A 12284-nucleotide genomic window follows, 5' to 3' on the forward strand; every position below is an offset into this window, starting at 1 on the left:
AATACATTCATGTACAAATTTTTTACTCTGCTCAGTTACTTAAATATGTCTGTTACTTATTAATTGAAATAAGAATTAATAAGATAAGCACCAAAATATTTTTTTCTGTAAGCGTTTTACTTGCCTGTAGCTGTCATGATCAGCACTGTTTATGTTCGGTTTCATTTATGGAAAATTCTTTGGCTGAAGAAGACTTGATGTATTTTCCCACTTCCATTAATTTTTATTTAATTGCACAGAACCTCCAGCTGGTAGCTGATGGCTGCTGTAATCTACAGAAACAGATTCAAATTACTCAGCTTTTTGGAGTTCCTGTTGTGGTTGCTCTAAACGTCTTCAAGTAAGTCTATTCTTTCATTACTCTTGTGAGTAGATACGCAGTTCAAATTTCACACTTTTCTTGGTTTTTACATTAATCGGTTTTGGCATGAAGAAAATAAGCTATTAAAGAATTTCCTTTTTTTCATCATGAATATAAAGACCTTTAAATCCTTAGCTTGTTTTTAAGGTTTTAAAACAGCCAATAAAGGAGATACTTTTATGGAAATATTTATCTTCCATGTTAATTAGCTATAACAATTACAAAAAGTGTTCTTGAAACATGTAAATACGTGTGCTGTATATAAATGTGTTATGTATATGGCACAATTTCTATATAGACTGCTTTACAACTGCTGATGGTAGACTAAGGCTAAGTATATAAGGTTATAAAAGACAACTAATTAAACAAAATAATGAGATGGAACTGTTTGCTTGGCAGAACTGACTCCCCTGCTGAGGTTGATCTGGTGTGTAAGATTGCAAAGCAATCTGGAGCATTTGATGCTGTACCCTGCAACCACTGGTCGGCTGGTGGTAAAGGAGCAGTAAAATTAGCTCAAGCTGTGGAAAAGGCAGCCAGTCAGAAAAACAGTTTCAAATACCTCTACAGCTTGGAGGTAAGATACTTTATTTAATTTTTTTTTTTTTAATGAAAGCATGCTTGCATCAGTGTTGGATTTAAAACAAGAAGAACATTGCAACGAAAGCTATCCAGCATACTTGGAAAGGGGATTGATTTGGCTTAAAATCACAAAAGCTGTAGAGAGCAAACAATCTGTGGCTTGTCTAATCAGAGGAGCAGGACACTTGTGGGTAGTGCTCGTTATTTAGTGCAGTGCATTGAATGATGTTTCTGATACTTTCTTGTTTAACATAAAAATACGTCTGTAGATGGAACATTCACAAATTATTGTGGCAGACTTCTCCACAAAGATCTCACAGTCATATTTGTTCTGACAATCAGCTAAAATTAAATATAGTTACTCTCTCACGGTCGTGGGTATTGCACCAAGCATTCACTCTCTGTATGAGAAGGATGTGAGAGGTACCACGTGCACCGTCATGCTGCACGGCTGCCCAGCCAGACAGGTCACCTCAGAGAGAACCACTGCCTTCACCAGCACCCACATGCAATCACCCCCTTTTATTTGCAAAGTTTTCTGGTTAAAGTTTTCCCACTGGCTCACCTTTGTGCATTTCACACCAAGGACAATGGTCTCATCCTTCCCGTTGGATGGTCTTAGGAAGCGGCCAATTCAGTATGCTCTAATTTTTACCGATTTGTTTTTTCCACTGATTCTGTTTCTAGGGTTCCGTTGTTCCTTTGATCCTTGCTTGGGCTTTGTGTTTGATGTGCTTCAATTTTAATTAGTCAGATAACCTAACAGAGGATAGTGTGGTCTGAGTTTCAATCTTATGTCTGCCAGAGATGCTGATGCTTTTTCCGTGTCTTGGAGGCTTTGTTGTTGCAGTTGTCTGCAAGGTAACATCACAGCATCGTGAGCTGTCAAGAGGAGCAGCTTCAAAGAAGGGCTGCATGGGCCCCTGAAAGCACAGTGCTGGAGTACCACCACGCAGGCAGAGCATTGGGAGGGACGTATTGCTGGGAAGGTTATACAAATGATTTCTCAGGACCTTCCTGACTATCCAAATGTGGGTGGGTTGAAATTTGGGCAGCAAAATACACTTCTCTGGCACCAAGGAAGCCCTTGTCAAATTTCAGATCCTGTGCCCCAGTGCTACTTAAGTTTCTTTAGAAAATGTTTGAATGCTATTTTTTAAGAGCAGAACCTCAGCTTCATTCTTTTAAATGGCTGAAAGTTCCTGTTTTGATTCTTCTTGCCAGGAAAAAGTTCAGCCTGAGGTAGATATGCCCTACTGTTGTCTTTCATTTTCTCTCCTCCCTGATATGTACCTCATATCTGTTGCACCCATTTTATTTCTTCTTTCCACCTCCCCCACTGTTTTCCAAAATGTCAGTAATTCAGCCAACTCCTATTAGTATTAACCCCTGCCTTCACAGAATAGGTGGAAATACCTTGGGAATATAAGTGCCACGGAATCTATTCAGGGCGTTTTGCCCATGGAACATTTTTACAGCCAAGCAATGGACAACGTATCTGCCTCTTTAAATTTGTCTCTAATGAGATGCTCTGGAAACTGAGGGTTGTGCATAATAAAATGGAAAAAAAAAATATCTTTCAGAAATATGTGCAAGAGTTTTCCCCATAGGACACTGGTTTTACAGAGATAGCACATTAGTGTTTGACAAGTCCCATATTTAAGCTCTGGTGTTACTACACTCTATGTAGCTTACAATCTTGTGGTATGGATGAGTAGAAAGGATTGGTAGGGGTGGATTCTGCCTTTATGAAGGAAGAAAATGAGATTGATTTCTACTTTAATGTTTTTCCCAGACACATCTTTTTGTGGTGTCACATAAGCAGCATGATCTTAAGCACAAAGGGAATGAATCACATCTTTACATCAACTTAATATCCCATAACTTAACACAGGTATTATAAGCCTCAAAAATACATTGAAGGGATTTTATAAAAACATATAAAGATTTTAAAATACTGTAAAAAAGTAAATTCAGGCCAACAAAAACAGTAAAGTATAAAGTTCAGGCTTCTGTTTCATTTCTACTGTGCAAAGGACAGGGACTGAAGCAGTTGGAAGCAGGAAAGTGAAACAGTAGAGCTGCCACTTGTATGGCATGGTAGGTCATTTGGTCACTGGGCTCAAAGAGATCCGAAGGAAAGCTACCTCTTCCAAATGATATTAATTAAGATGGTAATAGGGTTTGTTGATGTAGCCGTTTTGAGGACTGAGTTCTGCTGTTCCAAGGGGTAACTGTGACAGAAAATTAAGAAAGAGATGGGATTTAGACAGATGATTTCCCTCCATCATTGTGCCTAAAGAGGATGTAAGTGAAAGGACATAGTTCTATCCCTCATCTTTCCAGTGACTGCCAGATTTGTCCAGTTACTTGAATACTATTAAGTCCTGGTTGCCTCAAGTTTGACAGGGTTTGCTGTGGTGTTGTGGTTTTTTTTTTTTCTTTCCGCTTTGTAACATCGAAGGGGGGAATATTCTGCATAAAACCGCTACCACTTCATTCATATCTCCGTCTTTATGATATTACCCTACTCTTTACTTTACTCTATGTCTCCATTTAGTCCTTTGATGTCTGTGCGTCTTACTTTCCTCAGTCTGCAAAACTTCATCAGAATTTACTTTGAAAACTGCCTATAATTAGAACAACTTACAACAGCACAGACCACTGTAGCCATAATAGATTCATTCAACATTTTGATGTTTTGTTAGAAAGCATTACCCTGGGGGTTTAAAAACAAAACACAAAACCCCTATTATGTAAAACTGTTTTAGATCTTTTTTTACTAGTTAGACCAAAGTTTGCAGCAAACTATATTATTAGTATACGTTCAGGCATCTAATTACAGGATAGTCAAGGTCAGCTGGGCTCTCTTTGGGATTTTTCCAAATGGCGTGCATCTCTGCAATGCTTTATGTAATTTCCAAACATACACCTGGAAAAAAAGACTTCCTTGAAAGGTGTTTACAAATGTGTATAACGTGAGAAGAACATGAAAGTCTTTTCTAGATCTGTCAAATACTAGTAAAAAGTTGAGGATTAGCGACTTAGTTTTTTTTCCTGAATCCTGAGATAAGTTTATACGTTTATACCATCTTGTCCAGTGATACCCAAGCATGTGCTGAGTGAGCGATTTTAGACAGTGGACGCAACACAGTTGTGTCAGTCCAGGACTCGGGCTCAGCTAAGTGGTCCTGTTGAGTATCATAGCAAGCTAGTCTAATTAGAAGACTTTGCTAATGTGGTTATATTCCTTGAAGCATCTCGTTCAGTCTGTTTAAACTTCCTTGGGTGTCTCTACATGACACAGTGTTCTGTAGTCCCACTTTTAGATTGCTTTTAAGGTTCTTTTTATTTATTTCTCTAAGCAGGCAAGCTTTTGATTTTATCCTATAGCTGATGCTTGTACTTTCTTTTTACTTTTTTTTAATACTTCTTGATTCTAGCAAAGGTTTGCCTGACATTTGGTATTAGATGAACAAATATTTTTCAAGAGTTGAAATGAGAATATGCTTCAAGCATATTTTGAGGGCAGTGCGAAGAATAGCTGCATATATGATTTTGGCAGTGATATGTGTGCCAGTATCTTTCCATGGATCAAGTACAAGCAGTGACCTTGTGACAGGTAACCCCAGCACTGTTGTCGCTTTAAAACTGTAAGGAAAGGACATAAACAGATACAGTGTACCATGAAATGCTTACAGTATTAGGAATTGCATGGGGCAGGGGCATCAGGAGCATGGATGAGTTTTTAAATGATAGGCTCCAGAGTTTGTAACATAGTTCAGAAGATTATTGGCAGTAGTTGTAATAAATACTATAGTAGTGTGTGGTTTTAATATGGATTTTTGCCCCCACTGCTCTCTAACCTCTCTTATTTAACTGTTGAATTGGTTTCTTGCCGAGTATTTCTCTTTAGTGTTTGGAGGATGGGTTTGTTTTAAAGGCCTCCTGAACTCTCTAAGAAATAATCTGTCCTTTTTTTTCTTTTAATATATATTCTTGCTACATATGGAAAATATCAAAATATCAGCTCTCTTATCACTGTTGACTTCCTTTCTGGGTTCACTTTTCCTGAAGTATGGGTCTTTAAGTTGCAGCAGAAAGCTATTACTCAAAATAAAGTTGACTGCCCCATTAAAAGTGAGTTTAGATAACTAGGGGGAGGATAGGAGAGGATGGAAACATACACATCCCATTCCCAAATTTCTCTGGCTTCAGTGCCTGTTCTTGGCAGGGAGGGAAGCTATATTCCCCACTAATGGATGCCTGTTGAGTAACCTGCCTTCTTTCACAGTCCTGGTCTCCTCTCTTCCTCTGTGGTGAACTCTCCCTTGACTTACAGCAGCCCTCTTCAACCTGAGGGAGGAAACACCGGTCTGAATGAAGGCAGGCGCTAGTTTTTTTTAAAAGGTGCATTGCCCCTTCCTGCAAGGCAGCTGGAGCGCAGTGGGCTAACGCTCCAGGAGATAGAAGAGGAGAAGGGCAGGCGTATGGCATGAGGCAGCATCGGCATACCTGGCCAGTCAGCAAGTTAGCATTAGTCCCCTTAAAAGACTGACACGGTAACCTGACAGATATGATTGAGCCTCAACTCACATGATTTATTCTACATTGGAAAACTAAATTGAAGAGTGTAAAGATCACAAAAGGGAGGGAGGAGAAGGGGTTGTTCCAGTCTTCCCAGTTTGTCAGATAACACCTATTTTTGCCAGTGCTCTGCCTTTAGGTAATATGACAAATGAAAATATTTCCAGGTTGTACTCTGGAAGCTGACTGCACAAATATTTTGGCTGAGTGCAGTGAATTGCCTGGCCAACCTGCAGAACAAAGGCGAGCTTTCTCAGCTTGGGGCCATCCACTGGGAATGAGGGTGAGTAGCAGCACTTCTCAGGGAGGCGTTCAGGCAGGTAGCAACCTCAGCACTGGTATTTTTCTTACCCTCCTGGGAGCATAATAATAAATAACTTGGGCTAATCTGGAGCATCTGAGCCCACAGTTTTGGCTGCCCCTGCCTCTGTTGTGCAATGGTGTGGGCTGCCACTCGACTCATTTCTTACAGTCTTAGCTTCAGCTGTCAGAGACGATGGTTCACTCAACAGGGATCTAAGGGTAGCATCAAAACAGAGAGAAGTCTGCCGGCAGCGGTTCTCTGTGTGTTAACCTCTCTTCCATCTGCTGACCATGGTCTCCAGTAACGAGAATGAGCTGTGGGTAATGAAGGAGGGAAAAGGCCAGTCAGTGGAGGAGAAGGCTCTTTGGTACACGTACTAGAAAGGAGGTGGCTTGAAGAGGAAGGCAGAGTCAAGAAGAGCTCCTGGGGCCTGGGTTTGAGGACGCTGACCTCCAGGGGAATGACCTAAGGCAGAGTGTTTCTCTTCAATTGTAAACTGGCCATCTCTTCAGTCCCAGTGTGATTGAATTCGGGAACGGGGAGACATCAGGGTATTTTCTGTTTCCTCCACTAATACGATGAAGCTGCTAAGCCATGAGAGCCATCCATCGTGTGTCTGCTGTCACATCAGCCCAACATACTTCTGTTCTTTTGCCTAGGAGGCAAATGACTTCTGTGTTGTTCTTTATACAGCGTAGAGTTCAGTCATGTATGGACCCAATGGAAGGTCCTTAAGCACTACTGGAGTAGGAATAAATAAAATTATATATGCTCTTTACTGAAACTTTTCCTAATAAATGATGGAAATCACTTCTCATCTTGAAAAGCAGGCTGTGCTGCCCTCCAGGGTATGCTAGTCTTTAAACTATTTCCCCCCACCCTACTGCTAGTAAACCAGCTCCCAGTGAAGCCACATTAAAGAGGAATTCCACACAGGGCTGTACCAGCCTCTCCTCCCACTCCCATCAAAGAGATCTTGGTGGAGTCTGGACACTTATTTCACTGAACTGGGTGTTCTAGGGTTGGAAGCTATCTTTCTTCCACTCCATCTCTTTTTGTGGATGTGGGCTCTTGACGGCACTGCACTTTTATGTTTGTTTTCATTATTTTCCTATTCTTCGCATGAAGCAATTTTCTTAGGCGCGGCTGGGGTTTCAAAGTTGGGGAAATGGAAAATAAATCTCTAAGGCCACAGGCTTAGGCGTTGATTCGCAAGCTGTTTAACTTGACTGAATATGCTTCTCTGCAAATTAAAAAACAAACTCTTGTCCTGTGCCAACAAAGGAAGAGGAGTGCTAAAGACTTGGGAATCCTTTTGTCAGCCACAGATCTTCTGGAACCAGAATATAAAGATCCTTTAATAAGTATGTTTTTATTTTATCCAGGGGAAAAGCTAGAAGTAGTTCCAATGTGCAGAGTCAGCTATTGTTTTAGCACTGCACTGTGTCACCACACACAGCACCTTCAGCCATGCTCCCATCATATGTTTTCATTTGGCAGCCTTCCCAAGAAGAGGAATGGGTGATGTCTGCATACTGTTTCAGTTAGCCAACCAGCGATTCTTTTTTATTGCTTTCAGTGAATGCATAAGTTAAAATTTAAAAAAAAAAGTGCCTTAAATTTTAAAGTATTTTAAGAATTTCTGTTAAAACGTAAGCAGCTTAGCAACAATAAACCCAGAGTTTGGTGACCTCGTAATTAAACTGGTGATCTCATGATTAAAATGAGGCAGTGAGGCTACAGTTAGTGTTTAAAGAACTTGAGGTATTACATGTGTAAGTTACGAGTGAATAGTGCTTTTGTATTTCCTCTGGTTAAATGCATTTTTTTTCAGCAGAATCTTAAGTTTTCTCAGAGAATAAAGTACTTTTAAAAATTTATGTTGTGTAACTGTGAAGAGACCCTTTCAGACAGTGCTGCATTGGTGGGCATTCACTTAAGGTATTCAATTTACACTAGATAACACCAGTGCTTCTCATAGTAGCGTGGCTTAGCTGCAACCTAGTGGAATGAAGTATGGTTATGGACTTAACTGCTGTTGACTCTGGGTGTTCGGAGACATTTTCTATTGGACTCTGTTTTGGTGAAGAAGTTGGGGGAATGTTTAAAAGGCGAGGAAAGGAAAAGGGAAAGGAACAAGGGTTGTTTTCGGCAGTCCCAGGGATCGGCTATGGGGTGTTAAAAAGATTAACTCCTTTCTACAGTCGCCAGAGAGCTCAAAGTCAGGTGTCCACATTAGGATGCAAAAGGTAGGAATCCCGAGCACAGTCCCAAGCCAGGTCCCTGGTAATGTGCATGTTTCATTTCATGTGATACTGACTTTTGGCAACAAGACTGATTTCAGGAATCCCAGCCCAAGTTGCGTGTCCCTGCCCTACTCGATGTTTCTGCTGGTACATTTCAGTGCTCAGATTTGAGCAAGTTGAGCAATTCTTTCTGTAGCGATGGCACTTAAGCTGTCTCTGTCTCTCTGCTTTATTCTGGGTTTGCCTTTATGGTAAACTGGATGTGTGAACTGATCTGGGTTAAAATAGCCTTTTTTTTCCCCTGGGTTATGTTTTAGCCTGGATCACTTTCTCTGGTATGTGCAGCTGCACAAACAGTGGTGCTGCCCTCTCAGTTGCACTGGCACATGGGTGAGAGTGAGCAGCAGAGGAAGAGAGGATCATAGAATGGGTTGGGTTGGAAGGGACCTTTGAAGGTCATCTAGTCCTACCCCCCTGCAATGAGCAGGGACATCTTCAGATAGATCAGGTTGCTCAGAGCCCCGTCCAGCCTGACCTTGAATGTTTCCAGGGATGGGGCATCTACCACCTCTCTGAGCAACCTGCGCCAGTTTTTCATCACCCTCATTGTAAAAATTTCTTCCTAGATTCAGATCTAGTCTGAATCTGCCCTCTTTCAGTTTAAAGCCATTACCCCTTGTCCTGTCACTACAGGCCCTGCTTAAAAGATTGTCCCCGTCTTTCTTATAAGCCCCCTTTAAGTACTGAAAGGCCACAATAAGGTCTCCCTGGAGCTTTCTCTTCTCCAGACTGAACAACACCAATTCTCTCAGCCTGTCCTCATAGAAGTGCTCCAGCCCTCTGATAATTTTTGTGGCCCTCCTCTGGACTTGTTCCAACAGGTCCATGACTTTCCTGTGATGAGGGCTCCCGAGCGGGACGCAGTACTCCAGGTAGGATCTCACCAGAGCAGAACAGAGGGGCAGAATCACCTCCCTTGACCTGCTGGCCATGCTTCTTTGGATGCAGCCCAGGATATGGTTGGCTTTCTGGGCTGTGAGTGTATATTGCTGGCTCAAGTCCAGCTTTTCATCTACCAGTACCCCCAACTCCTTCTCAGCAGGGCTGCTCTCAAATCCCTTCTTCCTCCAGCCTGTACTGATACTGGGGGTTGCCCCAACCCAGGTGCAGACTGAAGAGGGTTTGTTGAAGCAGGTCTGCTGTCCATGGAAATCCTCATCAAGCCCCACACGGAAAATTGATAATCCACAGTCTGCAGTTGCAGCTGAAGGAAGAGATGAAAAGTGAAGTAGATGTGAGGAAAGGCTAGCAGAAATGAAACTCTATTAAATTACATTTTGGTAAAAACCTTGCTGTTGATAGTATAGGAAGAAAGAAGATTGTGTAATAAACAGCACCAATTTATTTGCACTAATATCACATCTTGCAAGGGGAATGGCCTGGAAGTACAAGTATGGCTGGGCGACAGCACTGGTGTGATTTCATCTTGGGTAATCAATTACAAGAATTGGGAATGACAGGCTCTCCTCTTTATCAGTGCTGATTTCTTGGTTTAATTGTTCTTTATAAAGTAATGAAAGGTACAGCTGCACAGATACTGTTCTTGTGAAAGCAGTTTGTGCACTTTTGCTGTAGCACGTGCTATGCTTTAGCCAAGGAGATAATCCTGTTTATGGTGCGGGTGCTTGGCAACCTCAGCAAGCACATGTGTTTATGCTTGCCTCAGAAGAAGCATATGGCTTTGGTAGCTCTGAATGTGTGAGATTTCAAAAATGAACGTTGTCTCTGGCAGGGCTGGGGATATCGGTTGTATCTGAGAGAAACACCAAAGCTACTTAACTGTCAGCAGATACTCATACCGTGTGGCCCTGTAGCACCTTCTCACGTTCGGTATAACTTTACATTGGTTATTTCATGCTTTCATTTTCTCAAAAAGCTAAAACTGAATGTGGAATGAATTCTCTGAAGCTGCCATAATTTCATCAGCATTAGTACTAATACGTAGTTGAATATCTTTAAAAGTCAGGTTTTGTCTAAATCCATACTGTCTATCGCGTATCTGTCACCTGTTCTCCGCCTAACTGTACTTAGTTGTGTAACATTCACAACCTTACCTAAGGGAAATAAGAAGAGGAACAGCTTTTATTGCTGATCCTAAATCTTTCATGCTTTTGACGCTCTGCACATATTTATAAATATCTTTATCACCATAGTTATCCAGATAGATAGCAGAGGTGCTGTGGAACCAAGTTGCTGTTCATGCGGGTGCATCAGCTCTCGCTGTCTGGATGAGACTTTTCATCCTCCTTTCATTAAAATTGTTTTACTGCTGGCCTACAAATAGTTGCATCAGCGTAGCTGAGGGTGCCGCATTGTAGTTTGTGAGTGGGAATGAACAGCTGATTCAAGAATATCCTGGGCCATTGTAGAAAATTCTCAGACAAAAGAAATAAGAGATATGAAAGTACTTATGTTTTCTAAGGGTTCTGAGAGACGCGGTTTCTGCTAGCAGATACTTGACTGAGATGTTTAATGTACATATAGGTAGCTCACGTGATTTTTTTTTTTTAGAAGAGTCTGGTATCAGCTGGAGCAAAAATCTGGCCTAAAATCCCTTAATGATTTAGTTACTTGTGCAATATGCCTCTTTTTCAGCTCATTTGAATTCAGCTCGGCGCTTTTCCATATGAATTAGCACTGTGAAGCGTTATTGCATATGGTAGGTGCCTGCACCCATCAGTGAGAGTATTTCCATAGTGAAATGCTGAATAATCAACAGTTTTGTTGAAAAACTAAAGCTAAACTTTCCCTTAAAGACCAGATAAGAAAAAGCACAAATTTTTCCTACAAGTGCTTTGTAAACAAACATCCAGGCATATATGTGAAAAGTCTCTTGAATTACTAGAGCCTCTTTTCTGATAAATGCCATGATGTTATTTTCAAGTAAAATGAATTTTTATTTCTCATTTAAAGTACTAGATGGCCTTTCTTGGGAAAATACTTCTTTAAGTTAAATTAAAATGAAGTTTCCTAGCAGTATTACTTGATAACTGAAACACAAGAAACCTTTTTAGCTTGAAATGCTGTTACACTGCGATTCTAAATAGATAATCTCTTAAAAATCCCACTAAATACTAGGAAGCAGGTGGATCCTTGGCACGGTATAATGTACTCCTTTCCCTATTCTTGAAGCTTCAGGAAGGAAGCGTGTCTGAGAGTGTGCGTACGTGTGGGCTGTGTTAACCTGTGTAGAGCATCTGTGCCTCCCTGCTGGTTTCTGTCCGAATTGGGGTCAGCCAGGACTCATCTGCCTGTGTTGTGAGGTTAAATAGGCTCAAACTCTCCTCTGACACCATGCCCATTGCCTCACCCGTTCCTATGCGCATGCCTTGCAAACCCAAGAGAGAAAAGTATCTAAAATTCTGTTTAAAAAAAAATAAAAAATAAAAATCCAAACATAAATCCATAGGGATACAGTTTGACTGTCCAGCTCGGACTCGGTCATGCGAGATATTGAGCACATCCCGGGAGGAGCAGAATGCCACCACTGTCATTAAAGCAGTCTGCTCTGTTGTTAGCCAGAGCCCTGCTGGGTTTCGTTTGGAAACTACAGCTATGGTTGCTGGAAAGGGGGCTGCGGGCGTAGTAATTATATGCTGCTGTCAAATTAGTGTGAAATATTTTGACACAAATGCAAGTTGAATCTAAATGAACATCCCCGTTGCAATGAATTTACTGAGGCTTAAGGAGAAAGCTGTTGGTTTTGGTGTTGTCCTACCGACAACGGGGAGTGGCATTCCTTTTTGCTTTTGCTGTTGCTGTTAGACCTTGACTGCAAGCAAACAGCACTCAAAAGGCAAGTTAACCGACACATTCGGCATTTCTTCCATTGTCTTCAAAACTGCCGTGGGTATGAAGGTACTTAATAATCAACCTGGAAGAAGTTTCATCTCGTGATGGCTATCTGTGTCACTGAAGTATTCTATTCAGCTTAGTGCTGCCAGGAATTATATCCAGGATATTTGCAATGTGTTATCGCCAGTCCTCATTAGATTTTATTTTTTTTAACTTCTTGGATTCCTGTAAAAAGCCTGAAGTCAGGAACATGACATCATTTCACCCAATTAAGGTGCAATAATCATACAGTCAGCACATTCAGAAGGTGTCTTTTGGAACATCTTTAAACTTCAGTTTGAAATTTTGT

General features: G+C 41.2%; 1 protein-coding gene across 5 annotated transcripts in view; it reads left to right on the forward strand.

The window, feature by feature from the left end:
• MTHFD1L (methylenetetrahydrofolate dehydrogenase (NADP+ dependent) 1 like) overlaps window positions 1–12284 on the forward strand; it is a 161076-nt gene that overhangs the window by 92407 nt on the left and 56385 nt on the right. For all 5 annotated transcript variants that reach the window (XM_063329295.1, XM_063329296.1, XM_063329297.1 and 2 more), the window contains 2 exons: window positions 240–340; window positions 761–938. In XM_063329295.1, the coding sequence (XP_063185365.1) occupies window positions 240–340; window positions 761–938 (279 nt within the window). The remainder of the gene's footprint in view (window positions 1–239; window positions 341–760; window positions 939–12284) is intronic.

Source organism: Chroicocephalus ridibundus, chromosome 3, assembly GCF_963924245.1.
Source record: "Chroicocephalus ridibundus chromosome 3, bChrRid1.1, whole genome shotgun sequence".
Classification (NCBI taxonomy): domain Eukaryota; kingdom Metazoa; phylum Chordata; class Aves; order Charadriiformes; family Laridae; genus Chroicocephalus; species Chroicocephalus ridibundus.